The sequence below is a fragment of the Drosophila obscura genome, unplaced genomic scaffold, assembly GCF_018151105.1.
Source record: "Drosophila obscura isolate BZ-5 IFL unplaced genomic scaffold, ASM1815110v1 contig_185, whole genome shotgun sequence".
Lineage (NCBI taxonomy): Eukaryota > Metazoa > Arthropoda > Insecta > Diptera > Drosophilidae > Drosophila > Drosophila obscura.
In genome coordinates, this window is record NW_024542773.1 from 932,794 (window position 1) to 955,373 (window position 22,580).

The window sequence follows — 22,580 nt, forward strand, 5'->3', positions numbered from 1 at the left end:
GCATGGTGGCAGGGAGGCGGGGAGGCAGGCAGGCAGGCAGCAATGAAGAGGAGCCCTGGGCAGCACGCCCGCTCTATTACAGTTGAATGAGTTTGCCGTTTGTCCTGCTGGCTCCCCGTGGAAGTTCGCCCTGTTCTGCCTGTTCTTAATCCCGCATAATCGCAGCCAATTCATACTTGGAAAACTTACCACAAAGCGGCATGCCACAAGCGACAATTGTCGTGCTATTAAATCATAGAAAACCCAAAACAAAAGAAAAAGAAAAGCCAGCAATTTTTTTTTTTTTTGCATTTTTCGTATTTGTTTTTCTTCAGAACTTTGGTTGTTGGTAGAATTTCAATTGACAAAAAAAAAACATCATTCGTTTCGTTTCACACTTCCTTTGCGGGGCGCTAGATACAGATGCACAGATACAGAGATACAGAGACTGTATCCTGTGGGCAAGACGATCGAAACGAAGGCAGATCTCTATTTCCTATGTACATGCACTACAATTAGTTTAGGTTTTAGTTTAGCTTTTAGTTTGGTTTACAATACGAGAGAGTGCGTTGTGGGGATAGCATAAATAGTACGCTTAAATGCTAGCAAGTAGATACGGATACATCTTTGTGGTGGCATCTTACACACCATCTTTAAAATTAAATATATATACACAGAGACAGAGCTACAACAAATGCTGGATTATACAATACAATAATAATATTATTAATTCATAAAAAAAAAAAATACATCGAAAGATTCCATTCCACACATTCCACTCCGTTGGATTTACAAAATACATTTATATGGTGCTTAGATCTATGGGTTCTATTCCGTAAATAATCACAATTATATATTGCTAAGGTTTCGCGGCGACGGCGACGGCAACAACGACAGCAGCAGCGGCGGCAGCAGCGGCAGTGCCATATAAAACTATTGTAATAAAAAAAAAAACACCTCTGACTAAAATTAAATCAACAACTTAAAACATGCAGCACTTTTAAATATTGTAACACAAAAAAAAAGAGATATACATATACTATTTGGAGGGGGAAATTAAATCTTTAAAGAAAAAACAATGCCAATTGAAAAGGGATCATAATAATGAAACAAGTGTAGTTGTTGCTATTTACAAATTCAGGGGTCTGGGGCAATTTTGGCATTAATAAAAGACTAAAAAAATAAAAGGATGGGCTGGGATACAGAAAATACAAGGGAAGTGGAGGATCCAAAGGGGATCCGTGGATTGGTTTTGGTGTAAGGGTGAACGAACAACTGGGGACAGACTTCAACACAAATTGAAAACGCTGTTGCTGACACACGACACTACACCCTACGCTGCTCAACACTGCTCGGCGCTGATCAACACTGCTTCTCCAGGCGACTCTCTTGCTAGTTACAAGAGCCACAGGGAGCACAGTTCTCTCTCTTCTACCTCAACTCTCAACTGCTGATGCTAGCTGTTAGCGTCGCGGTGACAGCGTGGAGGCCATCGCTCCATCGCCCGCTCGAAATGTGCTAAAGAAGCGCAACAACAGCGCCCGATCCTCGCCATTCCTGTCGACCTGACGATCGACGCGCCAACCAATATTCGGCAGCCACCAGAATGGTGTATATTCATCATCATCCTTACTGCTGCTGCTGCTGCTGTTGGGTGTTGCTGCCTGTTGTTGCTGTTGCTTCTGTGGATGTTGCTGCTGGTGTTGCCACTGTCGTTGTTTCATCTGCCACAAGATAATCTTCCCCTTGCGCTACTCTAATTATTTTACTATTTCTATTGCTACGATTTGTATTAATACTTAAATGTGATGTTGCTGCTGTTGTTGATGTTGCTGCTGTTGTAGATGTTGCTGCTGTTGTTGATGCTGCTGCTGCTGCTGTAGATGTTGCTGCTGTGTTGGTGCTTTCTGCAACATTGCTAGTAGTGCTCTCTGTTGCAGCTGTTGTTGCAGTTGCAGTTGTCTCTGTTGATGTTTCAGATGTTGTTTGTGGCATGAGCTTTGACCAACTTGTAGAACTTTCTGTGGCATAAGTCGTTGATGATGACGCAGTGCTGCTGCTGCTGGATGCTTGCTGCTGCTGTTGCAAAAATCGCCGCGTGCCCTTTACCAGCTCGTTTATTTTCCGCAGCTCCTCATCAACATTAATCTCACCACCAATGGTATTTGTCATTAAATTGTCACTCTCCTCCTCCGCCTCCTCCACCAGCAAAGGGTGCTCTCCATTGAAGATGTTGCTCCTGCTGCTGCTGGTGGTGCTAGTGGTGGTGGGGATCTCTGTGGCAGCCACATCTTTGGGGATCTGCTGATAATGAAACCGGTCGTCTTCGGTCGAGGCAGCTTCTTGGGTTTCAGCTGCAATTGTCGTGGTCGTGCTCGTGGATTGTGTGGATGTTGTAGATGTCGCTGCTGCTGTCACCTGAACCGGTTGCACTTTCGATTTTGTCAAAAGCAGCCGATTTCCACCTTCATCTATCTCTGGTTCTTCTTTCTGATGCGCTTGCGGATGCTGTGCTGTAGATGGAGATGCTGGAGACGATGATGACGGTGACGATGACTCCTCCATTGTTGTCTCCGCCTCTACAACAGTTGTGGTGGTGGTGGTGGTTGTCTCCGTTGTGTCAGTAGTGTCTACATCCACAATATCTGTGGTGGTTTCCTCCTCCATATCCATATCCATAAGCATCTCCTGCTTTGCATCTGAATCATCTTGATCGGCGCTTAGCGGCGGCGCCACACGGCGATGATTGAAGGGCGGTGGCGGCGGCAACAGCTCGATGCTGCTGCCCTCATAGGCAGGCAGAAATGCATCGACCTTGAGCAGCTGAGCCAGATCCGCCTCCGCCTCCGCATTGCCATTCACCTTAAAATTGCCCATTCCATTGCCGTTCGCATTCGCATTCGTTTTTTCACTCTCATTTGCATCCGCATTCGAATCGGCAGTCGTCAGGGAACTTGTCATCAGAAGGACGGATGATGAGGAGGCATCTTGGGGCACCATCTGACCCCCCGCGGGCACCACAATGGCCGCAATGTTGCCAATGTCAATGTTGCTGCTGGTGGAGGATGTCGTGGATAAGGCATTGCTGGAGGCAGCCTGGAGATCTCCTCCTGCTGCTCCTCCTCCAGGAATGCGATTGCTGGGAGTTGGTTTTGGATTCGGACTGGGATTCGGAGTCGCTGTGGCTGTGGGTTTTGGCGTGGTGGTGGTGGTGGATGTGACCACATCTATTGGCGGCTGCCTGGCTGTCTCCTCCTCGGGCGACTCTTCTGGTGAGGACTCCCCGCCGGTGGCTGGGCCCGTGGGAAACTTCTTTTCGAATATATTAAACTTCAATGGGGCATCCGCACTGGGCAGGGCCTGGTCCTCGCCCTCTACAGTCGTTTGCTGTGACTGTGGCTCCAGGTCGTAGAGGAGCTCATCGCCGGACACCTCCTCGCTGCCATCCTCGCTGTAGTCGTAGTCCGTGATGATGGCCGTGGGACTGCCAGAGCCGGGCGCCCCCGCATTCGCGTAGATCAGCTCCTGCTTGAGCAGATCGGCGGGATCGATGTTGATCTGCGGTATGCAGTGCTCGTTGTACAGCGTATGCCCCGGGGGACAGTGACGGAAGGGGAGCGTGAATATCGACTTGGCCGTCACCTTCTTCTCCTTCTCGAGGCTCTTCTGCTCCAGCGGCAGGCTCAGCCACTCGTCCCAGGCCATCCGCTGGGCATTGCCCTCGATGGGACGCGATGTGATGGGCAGGGCATGGGCTCCACCTCCACCTCCCTCACCCAGATGCAGGGCGGCCACTGCCAGCAGGAAGTTGATTAGCCAACGGCTGGAACCAGCTCTAGTTCTAGTTCCACTCCCATTCGCAGATCTCGATGATGCCATCGTGAGTCCAATCCAATGGCCAATCCTCCAGTTCCTGGATTGCTTTCTTCTATCAATCGCTGCAATCAGAGGAGAGAAAGAGAGGGAACGTTTAGTACTTGCCACCCAATGTGCTCCATCTTGCCCCATCCCCATCTTCTTTGTTTTTGTGGCAACTTCTGCTTCGGAGGCGAAGCAGCTGTTTCACGATCACCCAACCCCCCCTTCGCCCTTGCCCATTCTTTTTGTGTGGCATGAAACATATACCGGTTATCAGAGGCCGCACACAGAGCTCAGAGCCAGAGCCCTCCTCTCATTGGACTATGGGACAATTTGGGGAATTACTTCTCATATTTTCCAGTCTCTTCGATTCAATTTAGGGCACATTTCTTAAATAATTTTTGTAGATTAATATTTAATGCAGAATATTTCCCATCTATGAAGATTAGATAGCCAGATTTCTACTGAGACTATTCTGGATATGTATCCCCAATTATTAGGATGCCATCCAGTGGCAGAAACGATGCCAAGTCGCAGCTTTTTACTTCCAGAAAAACAGCCCATACGCCGACTTAGGCGACCGAGGGGAACTGCTGCTTGACGCGGTACGATTTTAACAATTAAAATGTCATATTCAAATGATTTCTCTTAGTTTCATTATCATTTTGACTTGATTTTGCATTGATATTAATATATAAATATAAATATTCCCATATAACTATATTGGGAATAAATATTCCCATATATTCCCAAAAAATACCCAAAGAAGTATTCTGATGTTTTAACAACTTCTCCGGAAGTGTTTATGTATTTAGCTCAAAACAATGACCAATGTCGCGATTTAATCCCTTTCTTAATGCTCTATAAATTCCCTCAAAATCAGACTCAAGACAGATCCTCTTACTTATTGCAGTAGCCCTTTAATTTTTGATAAGGCTTGGTCACACTTAGGCAGTCAGAGTCCCATTTTTTCTATGGATTGGATTTCATTAGCGATAACCATATTTATTTTCTTCCCACTGAAAGGTCGACAATTTGTTGTCAATGTTTAATGGCAGCCACTGCCACTGCCACTTGCCACTGTATTCCAAGATGTACCCACAGCCGTGGATCGATTTGGAGTCACACACAAAAAGATTGTGGCATCCATACGACTCCCTTCCGCTGCCAGTCTCTTGCACACCCAACGAGAAAGAGAAAGAGAACGAGAGATACGACTACATATAGTGGCTTCTCCGCAGATCAGTCAGCGGTGCGGCTGTGTGGCTGTGCGGCAATGTGTGTTGTCATAATCAACGGGGCAACAATAATAAAAATAAGCAGCAACTTGTTGCTTGTTGTGGCATGTGGCATGAGGCTGCTGCTGCTGCTGCTGTTGCACTTTGCTTAAGCACATCGCTCAGACGGGGGGCACGCACAAATGTTTACACACGAGGCGGCGGGGCCCAGACATGGCAAGAGCTATGGTGTGGTGTGGTGTGGTGTGGTGTTTATACAGATATATGTAGGTTATCTGCGGGTTCTTAGAATTTATGGGTTCAAGTGTGTGGCACCATCACCACCACCACAGCCGCGGCTGCGACCGCGACCGCGACTCTCTGGCAACTGTTGCACTCTCCTCCTCAAGTTTATGGCTGTTGCTGTTGTCGTCATTATTACTTGTTAATAGCCCTTGCCCGGCCCCTTCCCTCGGTCGCGTATCGGTCATAAAAACCGTTCACGACGACACGACCCGTTGTCCGTCCATCCATCCGTCCGCTCATCTGTCCATCCGTCCGTCCGTCCGTCCGTCCGTCTGTCCGTTTGCTTCTCTTACAGGGAAACTCCGTGCGCTCTGCTCAAAATCACATTGAATCTCTTGCCCTGCGAGTGCGTGAATGCGAGTGAGTGTGAGTGAGTGCGTGTGTGAGTGCGCGTGTGAATGTCAAGTACCTTTTGGTCGAGTGTCTTCTGCCCGATAAGGTTAATGCCATAACGGTACTCGTACTTATATACACACATATACACTGTATTTGTATATATAACAATGACTTTGATACCCGTATTAGAGCCCTAAATTGAAGTGCATGTGGCATGGTGGCAGGGGGATGGGGAAGGTGCATCGCTTGGATGCACTTGCCACTCGATTGCAGCCGATGAACGATATGACGAACAAAGCTTACGCGTGTCATATCGAATGGGTAAACAGAATATGGGCAATAGAGGAAGATAAACCAAACAGAATTACAATCTGTATGACTATAGGTCACGAGTGCTGCCTGCGAATGCATGAAGAATCCCTCGAATAACCCAAAGAGCACTCAAATGCATTCGCTTTCGGCCTGTTAAATAACGAATTAAGCCACGCTTTAAAGTTAAAAATCCACTGTCTGCCAGGCACAGCCTTTCCATTGATTTCTATGGTCTGAAATCGATACTCGAATTGACACTGACATCCTTCGAAATGCATTTGCCAAAGCCATCCACCATCCACCTCTCTCATCTCTCCTGTATGCCCTATACGCCCCGTTTAATGTGCTGTTCCATTTCCTGTTTCGATTTGCTAATCTATATTTATGAAGCCGCCCGCCATTTGGGTGGGGCGGGAGACAGGAGAGACGGTAGGACGAAGAACTCATGTGATGTGATGACTGCCGCTGTTCCGGGGGCGGCGACTGTCACCAGGAATCAAATGTTATTTCAGCCACGCGAGAACCATCAACTGGCCCCCGCTTCAGCCCCCGCCACAGCCCACGCCTCTGCATCCGTTGGTCAGTCACGAACATCGTCAGAGGGTCAGAAGTAGGATAGGATAGGATAGGATAGGATAGAATAGGAGGACCATTCCATGTCCATGTGGCATGTCATGGCTGTAGCTCTTCCATTCAGTGGAGCCAGCTTCAGTTCCTATATCAGTTCATCTGTCAGCTTGGTGGAGCCCAAATTGAAATCAACTTCACACGTCGCAAATTTTTAATTAAAAATCAGCAACTGATGTCGATTTGAGGGCAACAGATGAGAGGAGAGGACAGATGCGAATGGCAATGGCAATGGCAATGGGTATGGGTATGGGTATAGGGCATCAGAAAGCCGCAGGTTCCTCTTCTTTTCGTAGACGTTTTTTTCCGTTCCGTTCTGGTTCTGTTCTGTTTGTTTGTTTGTTTGTCAGAATCGGACAGCATTTGATGCCTTTAACGCGGGCATGGAATGGCCATGGACACACATTTTTTTGGGACGTTCCATGAGTGTGTTTGTCCATCGGAGGAGATGCTTCTACATAATTCCTTGCAAACATACATTGACATCTTGCTAATACATAACAACACGGAGGAGACACACAGCATCCACACAGGACACACAGGACACAGGACACACAGGACACGTAGAGATTGCGCGTTGGGTTGGGTTGGTTGGCTCTGATGCTGCTTCGTGCTCGCACGTATTCAATTCGATTCAATGATTCAATCCCGTACCCCGTATTTCGCATCCCGCATCCCGCAGCCTGGATTCTGGATTCTGGATTACGGATTCCGCATCCTGACAAACACGCACAGAGGACGCCTGGACGACTCGTAACCAAACGAGTGCGTGCACATGAGTCGTGTTGCTCTCTGTCTCGTTCTCTCTCTCTCTCTCTGTAGCTCTCTTGGCCTGTTTTTTGTGGCCTTCCTGCAGTGTCTCCCTGCTTTTTCAGCATATCCCCATTTCTGGCCATGTTCTTGCTTATCAGCATTCACAAATGTCCCTGTCCCTGTCCCTCCCCGCCAATTCTGTGCCCATTCCCTAATATTCCATATAGCACGAGTATACATCCAAAAATATTCACACATTGTCTGCTTCTCCATTTCCAGAAACGTCTTATCGATTTGGTTTCAGAGTTTCGTCAAAAAAGTAAGTACCGAAAAAACCCAATTGATTATGCCACCTTAAGTTTATCGATAACTAATCAATTGTTTAATATAACAATCGAAAATTATCGATTGCCGATGAAATAAATAATAAAAATAACCTTAATCAGTGATGTGTACGTACACCAAAGGGCACCTAATCGATCCTAACCATCAATTGTAAATTAAATGATCAATAAATAATCGAAAAACCTATCAATAAAAAGGATTTGAGTGCAGCGAGCACTAATCGATAACTTTCGATTTTTACTGAATATCTCTAAACATCAGGACTGGTAAGACATTTCGCAGTTGAAGCCCACACCATACCCTGAATAAGTACGATAGTTGTCATGGCATCATTTGTGATCTCATCGGATATCTTTCCATCATCGAACTGCACACAGCCTCCCCTTCCTCCTTTCTTCCGCATTTTCTATTTCTCAGATATACGTTCATATTAAATCATATATGTGGGTATATCTATAATAGAAACCAATCGGGCGTCCATTTGGATGGCGGGAGGCAGTGAAAGATAACATCTGGACATTCATTTTCGAATTGCCATTACCTTCCACTCGTACGTCGCACAAACGTCGATGCTCAAAGTAGTTCAATAAGCTGCAAGTATGTTTGTTGGTTTGTTGGTAGAGAAAAAAAGAGGGTGGGGGAAGCAGAGAGTTACAGTTGTGTACAAAATGTGGGCCATTAGAATGGGGGATTCATTATGCATTCGACTATGTCAATGTCTCTCTCTGGTCAAGAATTATTCAATCCGAAGCCTCGACTGCTTCGCACCGATTCCAATTCCAATTCCGATTCCGAAATGTATCTTTGTATCGTTTGGGTCTTGTTCGAATGTTGTTACGGTTGTTGTGACGCTTGCTGTCGCCTATTGCCCCCACGCACGTGGATTGCCGTTGACGCTGACGCTGCTGTTGCTGCTGTTGCTGCTGTTGCTGCTGTTGCTGCTGTTTCTGCTGCTGCTGATTTGTCAACGATGTTATGGCCAGTCGCTCACAGTGTCAACCAGTTTTCTGGCTTCGCTTCTCTTTTCCAATATTATATATCGCAGTATACCCTATCATTTGGAGAGGGTATTGCCATTTTGAATATATATTCGGTATGCAAAAAAAGCGAAAAATTATTAGTCAGTTGCTATGATCAGTAGATTCCAAAGGCTTGAAGCACATTTCAGGAAGAATCTATACCTTAGTTCTTTTATATCGGATTCCTGTCTATATATACATATAAATATGTAATGTAGAAGTCCACTTCCAATTAATATCCCGAAATGTTCCATTGAAAACCTTTTTTTATCTGTGTTTCTTTTGGATTATCTATATTCAAAGTGCGGCAAGAGTATCTACTACGTTGCCATCCGCTCGTCTAGCCTTCAGCTCTTGTTTTTATTTGGTGGGGCCTGAGGAAAATGCAAAACGGAAACCAATCGAAATGCTCGTAAAAACAGAAGTTACAGCAGCAGCAACAGAAACAGCAGCAGCAACAGCAGCAACAGCAGCCACATGCAAAGCAAAAGCTGGACTTGGAGGCAGCCCAAGTGGTGGCTTCAATGGTGGCTCTGTGGTGGCTCACAGCCGCTTTAAAATCAGTCAAGACAGAGACAGACAGAGATAGAGAGACACTTGGCCGGGCTGCCAAAAGACGGCCTGCCCGAAACCGGCTGCGGCTGCGGCTGCTGCCTGTTTCTGCCTGCTGCTGGCGACACTTGAACGGGTGCCCCGTTACCACCGTTAACGTCTCCGACTGTCTGCCGTCTAGGCCCTCATTCGATTATATCTAATTTATAATTGATATATTTGCCCTTGCTTGCCGTATCTTGCAAATCAGCCACTGACATCATGCATGGAAAAAGATACAATCAATGCGCTTTGTTCTGTGGTAATACCCTGTGATACACTCTGCAAGGCAGGGCAGGGCAAGGCCATAATGGGAATAGCAAAACTCGTGTGCAAAATGAATTACAGAATTATCTAGAATCAGCATTTCCCTCCCTACCTCCCTCCCTTCCTCACCCACTGTCTCTCTTGTCTCTGTGAATGATCTCTGGCTGTGGTGTCTACGTGCCCCATCGAAGGCACTTCACACGCCAATTTTCCCCGCAAAACACTCACGCTTTTCCGTCGTTTCATCTGCCATGCCACCTCACTCCTCTTTTCCTCGTCTCCCAAGAGTCCCAGAGCTTATGGATGGATCATAAATTGTGTATTCAAATTGTAAATTGATTTCCAAACAAACCGAAACTGAAATGCGTGTGAAAAATCCTCATATTGGGAAAAGCAGGCGTGAGAAAACGCAATTAGATTTCAATTACGAATGGGATAGGCGGATAAATGGTGGAAAGTGGCGAGTGCGGGGATCGCAGCAGGTGCTGGAATCATTTCACAGTTGCAAAATCCACTCAGAAAGCGAAAACAAATGAGAAAATCAAATGGCATGGGGATCGGCTAAATGCACTTTTCTCCCAACATTTGGGGCACCCACAATCCACGATCACTGAACGGATCAATGTTTATGCCACACTGTTGCTGTTGACTGCCACTGGTATTGCCACCATCACCGCCACAGACTGACTGCTGACTGCTGCTGTTGTTGGCACAGGCCATGGACACGCAGAAGACCTGAAACGAGCGTCTGAGAAATGCGCACGCAGACGCGTGCCGAATTCATAAAAAAAAGGCATTCATTCGATTCGATTCGATTTACATTCGTTGGCACTTAGGCCCCCAAGTGCCCAAGCCCCCAGTAAAGCCCCAATACCCACAGAACTCGAAGCCGGGCACGAAATTTGAGCCCCCAATAATAATGAAAATCAGCCAAAAGACAAACAGCTGAAAAATTGGGCAAAACAGAGGCAGAGAATGGAAAGGTGATAAGAGAGAGTGCGAGAGCGAGGAAGTGAGGGAGGGTAGAGAATCAGAGAAAAAGAATGGGCTGTAGAGTTTCCATGGAGTGCCCTGTAATGACACTGCCAATCTGTTGATTGAAAGTGGAAAGAACAAAGGCATAACCCTATATCGGTTATGTTTGAGAAAATTGAGTCAATCATTAGATATTGTATCCAGGATAAGATTTACCCGATACAGAGCCAGAGAAACAGTGTTGAACGATCCAAATTGAGATTTCTACTACTATCCCCTTTTTATCCTTCAATTTTGTATCCGAAAAGGCTAAGGAATCCTTTATCAAAGACCTTAAATGCTAGGATACGACGAGCATGGATTCCGTTTGATTGAAATGATGTGAAACATTCGAATATCATTCAAATATATTCATATTTGGAGTTTTTGTAGCCAGAAATTATTAATTTTCTTTTGGAATTTCAAATTCAGATTCTCACCTAACCAATGGGTGCACCCATGAGTCATGAGTGTCCATAAGCCCTCCCACCCCTACTCCTACTCTCCCACTCTCCCACTCTGCTGCTCTCCTTCTCTCGCTTCTCCTATTGATACCCCCGTGTGATTTGCATAATCAGTGATTAGTCGGGGGGCCTACTCGTGTCTAAGACTGATATATGAATGCGATTATGAATGGAAGGGCTACGATTGACACTTAGCCTTCCTCTGGCTTCTGTTTTCTTAAGTATCTTGAGTGTATCTCATGTGTTGCATGTATCCATATGCCCCGTCAAACCATGGGGTAGGGTACTACATATCTTGATAATTTCTTGATTTTAATTTCTTTTCTGACCACTTCTTGAAGTTCATGCCGCATCTTGGTGTAGATCTGCATTGCCCACCAGACCATGTGGCAGGGGAATATTTTGGCCATTATTCTCTCTGTTTTTCGCGGTTTTGATGTTATGGTTGTTATTGTTGCTTTTATTGCTGTTCGAACACGAACGATGAAGAAAAATAAACACCCACAAAACAATGGAAAAGTTAAAGAAAACAAATTGCGAATTTGTTATTGCTGTTCTTCATCGTTCCCTGCCGTTCAGTTCATTCACAAATTATTGGATCGATTGAACTAAACATGGAAGGGGGTTCCGAGGAAGCGCAGGGCACTCGATGGATGAATGGATGGATGGATATGGATTGATCCTCTGGTTATGGATCCATCGACTGGCAGTCGAATGTATCTTTTTGCTCAGCTAACTCACTTTTGCCTCGGGGGATTTTGCTCTTTCAAAATGTGTCTTTTATGGCACTTCACGGCATTTCACTTGTGGAAAAAAAAAACAAAACAAAACACAGACAGAGACACACTGAGAAGTTCTAGATTTACGCGAGTTTTCTTTTGGATTTTTGAATTTTTGAATTTTGTGGCAGTCGCATGTGGCAGCGACTTGAATGCCTGAAGATCTGAATACAGACTGAACGGAAAATACACGAAAATATTCGTATCAACTAATAGACAGACAGAGAGACGGGGCAGACAGACGGGGCAGGGAGATCGCATCCAAAACATTGCCCGAGAGCACAGCACAGGCAGACACACACGGAGATACAGATACACAGATACATTTAGAGTGGCAAGAGATGAGATACGAGAGATACGGCAGAGAGCGGCGCATGGAGAAGATACATACAGACATACAGACATACATACATACATACTCGTACAACTTACGCAATGCCCAAGAACTGTGGCTGACAGACACCAGCAGAATTGGCGGTAAATCTTTTGCCACACTTGCTGTCATTGTTGCACGTTGATCCTGCCACACACACACATAAGAGGCAGAGAGAGCGAAAGAGAGGAGAGAAGGTGAGAAGCAGGCCGATCAGGTAGCAGCCGTAGAGCCTACATATCTACCTGCCGCCAACAGTCTTGGCCTTAGCCTTGAGCCACAACCGCAGCACACACCAGCAGCAGCACCAGCACCAAAGTATCTGTCAGATACGCTTGTTACAGTTACAGAGGGAGAGAGAGAGATGGTCACGTCCTTGTCGTGACGTTATCGGCAGCGGCAGTAGGATCGGCAAGGTGAACGCCAAAAGTGAGAAAAGTATCTGAGCATCTGCATCTCTGTGTGTACTGATAGCGGCCCACATACAGACATACAGACAGACAGACAGAGAGAGAGAGAGGCAAAAGGTACACAAACTTGGCCATGAAATGCATTTGCTCTCCCACTCTCTCTCTGTATCTCTCTCTCCCTCAGAGGGCCAAGGCGAAGCCCCTGATAACGGACGGCAATGATGCAACGGATCCACGGACACGGGACAGCAGCAGCAGCAGCAGCGACGGTCTTGAGTAGGTGGGAATCTGAAGGTGAGGGAACACGCTGATAAGATGGTTCTGGAACCACAAGGAATGCCGTCGCAGCAGATCCAACAGATCCAATAGATACATTGTGATTAAATATATTCAACATCCGATCGAATAAACGAATAATTCAATTTGGAAAAACACCTTAAATTGCAAATAAGAATCGACCCATTAATCAAACTAACCATCCATTAATCCATCCATGAATATTGATAAACATTCGATATGCAATTCATGAATAAAAACCGCCGTGAGGCCAACAACAACAACAAAAAACACAAAAAGCACAGACCAATTACCAATTACGGGCTAAAAATTAATTAAAAAATACTAAAACTCATTTATAATCGACACAAAAATTGAGAAATTAATTTGAAAAATGCAATTCCTTAGATAAAATTTGAGAAGCAAAAAAAGAGAGCTAATAAATGGACTTTAATTCGATTAGGAAATTGAAGAGTGCAGAAAATATTGATAGGCGATAAATAGCCTTTACAATCAATGTTTAATCGATTACTTCAATTGATCAGATCATTTTAATGCAATTAAAAACATTAAAGGAAAATGTCATAAAAGCGATTACAAATAATAGGAAATCATAAAATCTTCAAATATCAATAAGTAATCGATCTAACGATTGTGTTTATCAGCAATAAAAAACCAAAGAAAAAAAAACAATTAGAGAAAAGAAATCACAAAGCAAACATCATCAAGCGGGGCGCCCCCTCAAGCGAAATTTGAGCCGCAAACAAAGAGAGAGACCCAAACAGAACCTAGGTCAACACCTGAACCCACTCCCACTCGCACTCGCCGTCGCTACCTCGCTGCCACTTGGCACCACTCTCTAGATTGCTAGAGTGTAGATTCTTCACTCTGCAGGCGTGGAAAAGGGGAAGGGGAAGGGCTCCGATCCGATGGCGAATAATCACTCCGATTCCAATTCCGATTTCGATTCCCCCTCGGGGTAAGCTTTCGCTTCGGCTTCGACTGCGACTGCGACTTCGAGTGTTGTTTGCAATTCAATTAACGCTGTCAATGTCGACACATCATCGAACGGGGGGAGACCCAAAGGTTGGGGGTGCGAGGTAAAAGATAGAGATACAATTACAAGATCAACGGCGAATGTCGAACGTCGAACGTCGACCAAGAAACCCAGCGACCGTGTTTGATTTGGACAAAGTATCTCTATCTTTACACTATGTACGAGATATGTATCTGTATATGTATATGTATCTGTATCTCTGCATTCATGATCGGATCGCATTTTTTGTGGCTCTCTCTGGCAGCTCTGTCTCTGGCTCTAGCTCTGTCTCTGACCGACTCTCTGTTGACGCTGGCCGCCGTCTGTGGTTTATCAAACTCCGACTGCTGCCATTGTCTGGCCAAATTCTATGGATAGACAAATAGATAGTCAGACAACAGACAACAGAAAATACAGACACACACAAAATGCACTGCACAAACAGCCGACAACAGACAAGAGACAACAGACCAGAGACAAGCAGCAGCAAACAGAAGCAGCAACAAGTGGATGTGAAACAAACTTTACTTGCATGCACCCGTACACTGGGAGAAAACAAGAAGCACTTCAACATACAGAACACAGAATAAAGATGGATATTGTACATCTGCTGGATGCAATTATTGGAGGATGTATGCAGGCACTCATTCGATAAGGAAAACACTGTGGGTGAAAGCTTTGTGGGTGTCAGGCCTTATCAATTACTGCCTCTCGGTGGGATTCTAAGATATTCCCATGCATAATAAGAAGATATATTTATAATTTACTTAAGCTTTGGTCTCCATTTGAATGTATTATTTATTGTAAATTTGTTTCCGTAGCTTGTCTGCCAGTGTAGTGAGCATAATTCACCTTTCAGTGGGAGAACGGAACGATATGCATCTCTTTGGATCGAAGCAACTTCTAATTGCAGGGGCCACTGGCGGCTGCTGAGTCAGAGACCCCATTCGAAACGGATCGAAACGGAACGGAACGTAGTGGTCTTTCCGTCCGATAAGCATCGATAGGGTCCGCTGGCGACACCGAAAAAAAAAAGAAGATTGTCGTCGCACTTGAACCCCGACGGGGGCGCCTGTCATTGACATTGCATGTTGCAACTGGAAGGTGGGGCAGACAATGGGCTTCCTTGTTTTTTGTCAGACCTCCCCCAATCCCCAGTCCCCGAACCAAGAGTTGAACTCTCAATGACAAATGGTGTCCGAGTCTCGTCCGGGCCAGGCCAATTAGTAGATTTAATAATCAGCTCTGAAGCCACAACACACACAAATCGAACATAGGACAACGGACAACGGACATCGGACATCGACTGGAAATATTACGATTAGTTGTACAGTTTTGGCCCTGCACTGCCGCCCCGCCTTACATATCGGAGTATGTACAGTGGCCTTGGGTTGGCAGCACAGGTCACGGTAAATGCCAGTGCTGCCGCCGGGCCCTGTACGTCTAGCGCCCCCTAGCCTGAATCCCCCAACATCATAAATATTAGAAATTAACTGGAATCGGAGTTTGAGCCAAGATACATGGACTTCCATCAAGGACGTTCAGAAAAAATAGATAAGAGATGCACATTCGATTTATGAATAAAATAATTTCTAACTAGTATTTCACTATTTATCGTAATTTTGCCTTACTGCTGCCCGCTCTAAGCTCATTGAATGGTGACCCTTCTGCTGACTACGCTCCGAATATGTACGTATACTCGTTTTAGGCACGACTATCCATAACCGATAAACATCCCACTCCCCTCCCCTCCACGACCCATTCCCTGCCCTGCCGTGCCGTATTTAAACATTAGGCAACCCCTTAACCCGTAAATAGGCCGACTGCCTGTACGTGTGTTGTTGTTGCAGTAGTAGTAGTAGGCAGGGCAGGGTAGGGCCATAAAAGGGGACAAAATTAGCTAATTGAAATAGCCTTCAATTGGTATTATGAAATATGCATACGATTTGGGCCAACAACGAATGGAATGGCCAATGGTTGCGGATGTGGATTAGGTGGGGTTGGAGGTGGAGCTGGGTGGGGCTGGGTGGGGAGGCCCTACTACATACCTACTGCATATGCTAATCGATTGGAGGGTGACCGGACGGACCCCTTGCAGTGCCGTGCCAGAAATCCCATTGCAAATTAAATGGAATACAATTTCATGTTTTATGATACTGTTGCCACATGCAACAGCACCAGCAGCAACAACACAACATCATGTGTCGCTTGTCGCTTGTCTGCGAATGTTTCTGCCATTTGCATTTTTATTTTATCAATTGTACGCGCATTTTATTTACATTTTTTATATTCATTTTTTGTATTTATTTTGTGTACATTTTTTGTTTTTGAGCAAAACTGAAAACTGTGAGGTTTTTCAACACCCGAAAGAAAGAAAGAGAGAAAACAATTGTTTATTATTTATTAAAGTATTTGTTGCTGCCGCTCGGCCACTTCCACACTTCCACATATCTCATTCGTTGCTTCGTATTTCGGTTTTTGGCGCTGAATTCAAGGCCATAAGAGACCTCTTTATTTGTTCCACATACGGGTACGGCTACGGGCACGGGTACCAGTACGGGTATGGTGGAGGGGGGCACTCGTACGAATACTATTCATTTGTGCTACATTTCATTGTTTAATTTGTTGGGCTTTTTCCCTGCTTACCTTCTTCGGTGTTTTTGCTGTTTCGGACGTCAAACGCAAACGGAATTGGAAAACAGATTTTGAAATGATTTTTGGATATTTTTCGTATTGCGAATCGGGTTTTGTGAGTGTGAAAGATCGTGAAACACCCCACAGGGGTATTCTCAATTGAATGCAAATGAATCCCAACGAATATGAATATGAATGAAAACATCCAAAGATTGCATCGCATGGCATGGCTTCTCCTCTCTTTTATTGTATGATAATTGCAAGTGCTTATGGATTCGAACCGGTTCGAAGCGCGTTCATGGATCGTTTCTCAATAAAAATTCGTAAAAATTTATTCGGTCTCAAAGTAAAGTGCAACGGGAGAAACCACTAAACAGGTTCGGATACGAATAAATCAGAATGATTAAGAAGGAGATGTTATGAAAGTTTGACACAAATGAACAACAATTTGTAAGGGAATAGAATAAGTACAGTATTGAATTCCATGGCGCAACGGAGTGTAAGCAACCGATAGGTGCTGCTGCATGACGCGCAACAAGTGTAGAATTAATTAATCTCCAATTCACAAAGTCCCCAACTGAAAGGAGGGATCTACAAAGTACTTTCGTTTCAATGAATGGAATGGAATACTCGTATGGGAATTGCAATGATATGGCATGATAAGTGGATTATATGGAGTGGGATGGAGTGAAATTATCATCTGCTTTACGAAAAGGGCTCCCAAGTGAATGATTGCCCTCTTAGTGAAAAGTGGTGAAGGGGGCGGAGGGCCATAAGTGGAGACAAATGTCAAAAATTATCATCCTCGCCAATTATTGTGGATCTGTGTTGTCCCACCTATTCAGTTTTTTTTTTTTTTAAGTGGGTTTTCCCAAACAATTTCCACCAATTGGTGTCTGGTTTGAATCGGTTTTCAGTCTCTACTGTTTCTCTGTTGCTGTTTGCTGCAGCTTTTGCGGCTTATGCAATGCATTTTCAAATGAATTGTTCGGCAAATCAATTTGCATATTGCGCGGCGCATTTGCGGTAACAGCAACAGCAACAGAAACAGCAGGCAGAACCTGCCTCTTGGGACGGGGAGGCGGCAGTGTGTGTGTGGCACCGCCCCACCACTGCAACAGCAACAATTTACAAAAATATTTTTGTGTTTCACACTCAATTAATGCCAATTGACTGCGAAAATTGCCAACACCTTTGACACGTTTTCCCATTTGAACGCGGCAGATGGAAGAGAGAGGCAGATGGAAATGGAAATGTGAAAACAATCTCTCTCTCACACACAGAGTGTAGTTAGTGCTAGTGTATCTGTATCTGTGTCTGTGACACACAATGCCCAAGCCAATTTGCTAGATATTCAATTGAACAGGACAGAAGAGGAGCAAGAGCAGAAGTCGCCTCGCGGTTTGCGTTTCGTAGTTCCAATAAATAAATAAATTGTGACATGCAAAATTCATGAGACAAAATACATGCCACTCCGCAACAACCTCAAATTATTGACATTTTGAACGCAATTGAACTTTTCGCATAAATTTTCACTGAAACGGACGATGAGTCCGAGTCCCAGTCCCAGTCTCAGTCCCATCGAGGGGAGGGATGTGCGTGTGGAATGTGGAAGGTTATTTCACATTGAAATCGAATCGAATCGAATCGAGAATTGAATTGAATGAAATGTAATAGCTTAATTGATAAATAATTGTTATTGCTATTGCATTAAGTGGACAAGAAGGCAGACCAAATGATGGTATTAATCAAAGTGGATCCCCATTCCCCATCCCATGAGCCTGGGAATTCGAATTGGCATGATATTCGCAATGAATGAGTGAATAAATGAGTGGATATGTTGCACAGATCCACAGACATGTGACTTTTGCAATTATAAAGCAATCAGGAAAAGGAGAATCTTTTCTGCGCAAGGACATCAATCTCTCTCTCTCTCTCTATCTCTCTCGAAGATGGAATAATGAGATTTTGGTTGCCTCTTTACTAGAGGCCTCTGAATGGAGGATCTTAGCATAGCTGGATTAGGAAGAGAGCATATCCTGAAAAATAGCTAGGAAGTTACAGCCAGGGTATCATAGCAGTGATAGAGCTCTTTAAACAAAAAGCATATCATTACATTTATTTATTTATCCATTCATCTATCTATGTATATATTTATTTGCCTATCTATCTATCTATCTGACCTGACAAAGAGCCAAAACTTACAAACGGGAAGAGGATGGCACAATAGATTTTAATCTCTAGACATCTCTCTGTAACAATAATAGCAATTGGGTTCTACACGATACCATATACATATCTTTTATCTTTCAATAAAGTAGCTTTGCTACATTTTTATCTGAGACATCTTCACGTACGAAATATATACATACTCGTATGTACATTCTGTGGCAGAAGAAGAGCTCCTTACGAAAAACCATCTTCAATCCCATTCAATGAATGAATAGAAGAGCTCTGAAAACATTCTTCAATAAACAATGATCCTCTCAGCCCTTGAATGAACTCTTTTTTGAGTTAAAGAACGTTCTTTATTCGATATATGAATGAGTTTTGTGATCTGAAACTCTTCAATCCATAATATCCATTAATTTTCATCAAAATATAATCTTTAAATGAACAAAAACAATGCAAGACATGGAACTTGTTTAATCTTTAATCACTTGAAGATCTTTCAACGCTATCTTTAACCCTCCAGAGATCACATAAGATCCATACGTATTCCGAACATTGATCTTAAACATCGCGACATTTCCATTGCTTTCCACTTGATTCTGTAGTCTTTCTTCTCTCATCTCATAGTTTACTCAGACATTTTCCTGGCACGTTAATCAGCGTTTAATCTGTTCACTTAGTATATAGTACTATACTTAGTATATATACTATGATTTATGGCCACATACACATGCACATGCACATGCACATACACATACGAGCATGAGCAATGATTTGTGAGCAATGCAATTTTGTGAAAATATGGAAACACAATGCGCAAGCATCCACAATCTACGCTCTTAAAGGCATGTGTGGGGCATGGGGCAGGGACAGAAGAAAGAGCTACATATATGCATATTCCACATAAAGAGAAACGAGAGAGAGAGAGAGAGAGAGTCTGTCTCTTTTTTTGTTATTACATATTTTATTTATTTAAATTGTAAATTTTATTGTGTTTTTGGGTGCATGGTCATGGGGCAGTTATCTTCCGCCGATTGTAGGCTGTCCGTCAGCTGTGTTATCGCTTCCGGGTTGACAGACAGAGATGGAGAGACAGAGAGAGAGAGAGAGGCTCTGTCACAGTGAGAGGCCAGACAGAGAGACACCTTATGATGGTTCTGATGGGAGAAGGTAGGGAGAGAGAGAGAGAGCATCCCATGGATGCTGTGTAGTCTGGGGGAACTGTGAAGGATCTGTAGATGATCAATTTAATATGTGGGATAGAATCTGTGGAGTCTGTGGCGATCCAGAAGGGGATACAGAATTTCTAAAAATTAATACTTTAACCAGTGCCTGCACGCCTGCAGATATGAGGGCAAATGAAAATCTCACGAATCCCTGGGGATTCCTCCTTTTCAACGCTTTTTGGTTGGTTAACCCCGTTAGCAAGTCGCACGCGGGTTTTTTAGCATTCATTCGTTGTTTTGTTTTTGTTTTTTTGTTTTTTTTACTTATTTGTATCCCGCTTGAAATTCATTGTGTGTTTGCTGTTTCTGCTGTTGCTGTTGTTTTCGATTTTAATTTAATTAAAATTATGTCAACGCAATTGAAATGTTATTGAACCACGAAAGCACGAAGCAGCAGCAGTCGTCGCCTGCCGCCTGCCTCCTACCACCTGCCACCTGCCCCCCTGTCCACTGCCGTTGCCAAATCGACGAGTTCATTAATTTTGGATTTTGTAACTTTTATTCAATGTGCGGTAATACACACACATACACACACACACACTTGCACAGTAGCAACAGCATCGATATATGCACTAGTAGCACTCTCTGGCAGGCAGTTGTATATATTTTATGCACATCGAATCGAACTTTACAGAGAGTTCCCATTATTTATGGGCATTGAGATAAAGAAACATTCGGCAACTACATCGGGAATCGACAGCAGAAGCAGAATGGCAACTGGCAACAGCAAAAGCAACAGCAATTAAGATTCATATGATTTGGTCGAATGAAGGAACACCCTATAGAGGGGATTCCCTCTAACCAAAATTGGGATTGCTTCCATTGAAGGAGAGAGAAGACAGGATCTTCCATATTTTCTTCATTTTTATAGAACTTATAGTGGTAGATCCATTATAAGATCTATTATATATTATACCATTTAGAAAATCGAATCGTTATGCGATTAACTGCATTAATAGATCATAAATACATCTTAGATTTGTTGAACTTTCACAGGTATAGCTTCAATGATATTTTATTATTATTGGATAGGGATTTCCCACCATTTCAGTTATATGTAAGTTTTTAAGAAATTTTCAAAAAATATTGAATGTTTATTTTTTTCTAAGGTTTCATTTGATATTTAGCGTTATTTTATATTGAATCTCTACGAAAATTGATGCATATGCACATATTTAACTAAACTTCAGTGGAGTTTATTGGAAAAAATATCAACGTTTCATGCGAAACAGAAACAATAAAATCTATTCTTGAACACAGAAAATAATGTTGAAGATTGTTCCACCTTTTCATAAAAAAAATTATCATAACGAATTTTTTAAATTATGTTAGTCATCATGAGAAACCTTGAAATTATCTTAAATCATAGAAATATAAAATACAGTAACCCATTGCAAGTACTTAACAACATAGGAAATGCTAGTACCTGAGGAGGTCACCTCTAGGAGTTCTTCCACATTCAAGGTACCCCATGAAGAGAAAGGGGTGTCCCTCTGTCACCTCTTCTAATATACCTTTTAATGCTCTCTAGTCCTCCTGATACGATACCCATCCCCCCATCAGCCGTTTTTTTGTGCCCTGGAAAATGCATTTTCAGCAGAAACGGGCAACAACTGGGCAATAAGCAAGAGCGTAAACAGTTGTTGTTTTTAATCAACTAAAACGGAAAATAAAAAGCGAAAAGGCAAAAAGGCAGATTGGTAAAGAGAGGGGAAATGGGCGGGGCGGGGGCAGAGAGAGAGCGTGAAACAACTTGTCAACGCCCCCGCGAAATTGTTCCCCTTTTTTCTTATTATACATTTTTTTTGGTTGAAATTTATGGCATGAAAAGTTATCAGCGGGAAAAATATGCACAAGTGGGGAAAATTACAAACAGAAGTCAGAGGTCGATGGATGGGATACTCTATTAGTAGGAATACCTCTTTTGGAGAATAAATACATGTATTGAAAACCCTTGAAAATTAAATTAATTAAAAACCACATTACCGTCCCATCTATATAACAGAATAGATTATACATGGCTGTCTAATAACGGAAACAATAACCCTTTGCCTATTTTTATTTAATTAACAAAACCATATTTTACGATCCTTCATAAAACAATATATAGCCATATACAGTAGATATATGTACATGGATGTATTTGTATCGTACTCACCCTAAATCAGGCGGCCACATGAAAGCCAAATGACGTATGAATTCCAGAGAGAAAAAACCTTTCTCTATCTCAAAATGTATCTTCGGGAGCGCTGCACAGGATGCACTGTCCCTGTCCTTCCTGTCCTTTACGGGGGATACGATACTGGATACTGAAAATTAAAGAGAACAATACAGAAACCAAAATTAAAGCCACGAAATGTTGAATCAACATTAAATTTAAGTTGAACGAAACTTTTGCGCTGATAAATCGGGGAAGAGGTGAAGGAAGGAAGCCAAACAAAATAAGAGAAAAATGAGAATAGAAATGAATAAAACGACTAAAGCGAATGGGTGAGTGGTTGAGTGGGTGAATGGGTGAGTGGGTGACTGGGGCATGTGCCATATCCCGTATCCAAGAGGAAGTACAACGAAGGGGCCTATCACCAA

General features: G+C 43.6%; 1 protein-coding gene across 1 annotated transcript; it reads right to left on the reverse strand.

The window, feature by feature from the left end:
* Positions 1 to 884: 884 nt before the first annotated feature.
* LOC111077055 (protein folded gastrulation) lies at positions 885 to 22,297 on the reverse strand. The gene is given in 3 exon segments (XM_041592675.1): positions 885 to 1,647; positions 1,649 to 3,917; positions 22,153 to 22,297. Coding segments are annotated over 2 exon segments (2,415 nt in total). The 5' UTR covers positions 3,859 to 3,917; positions 22,153 to 22,297; the 3' UTR covers positions 885 to 1,442.
* Positions 22,298 to 22,580: the final 283 nt, after the last annotated feature.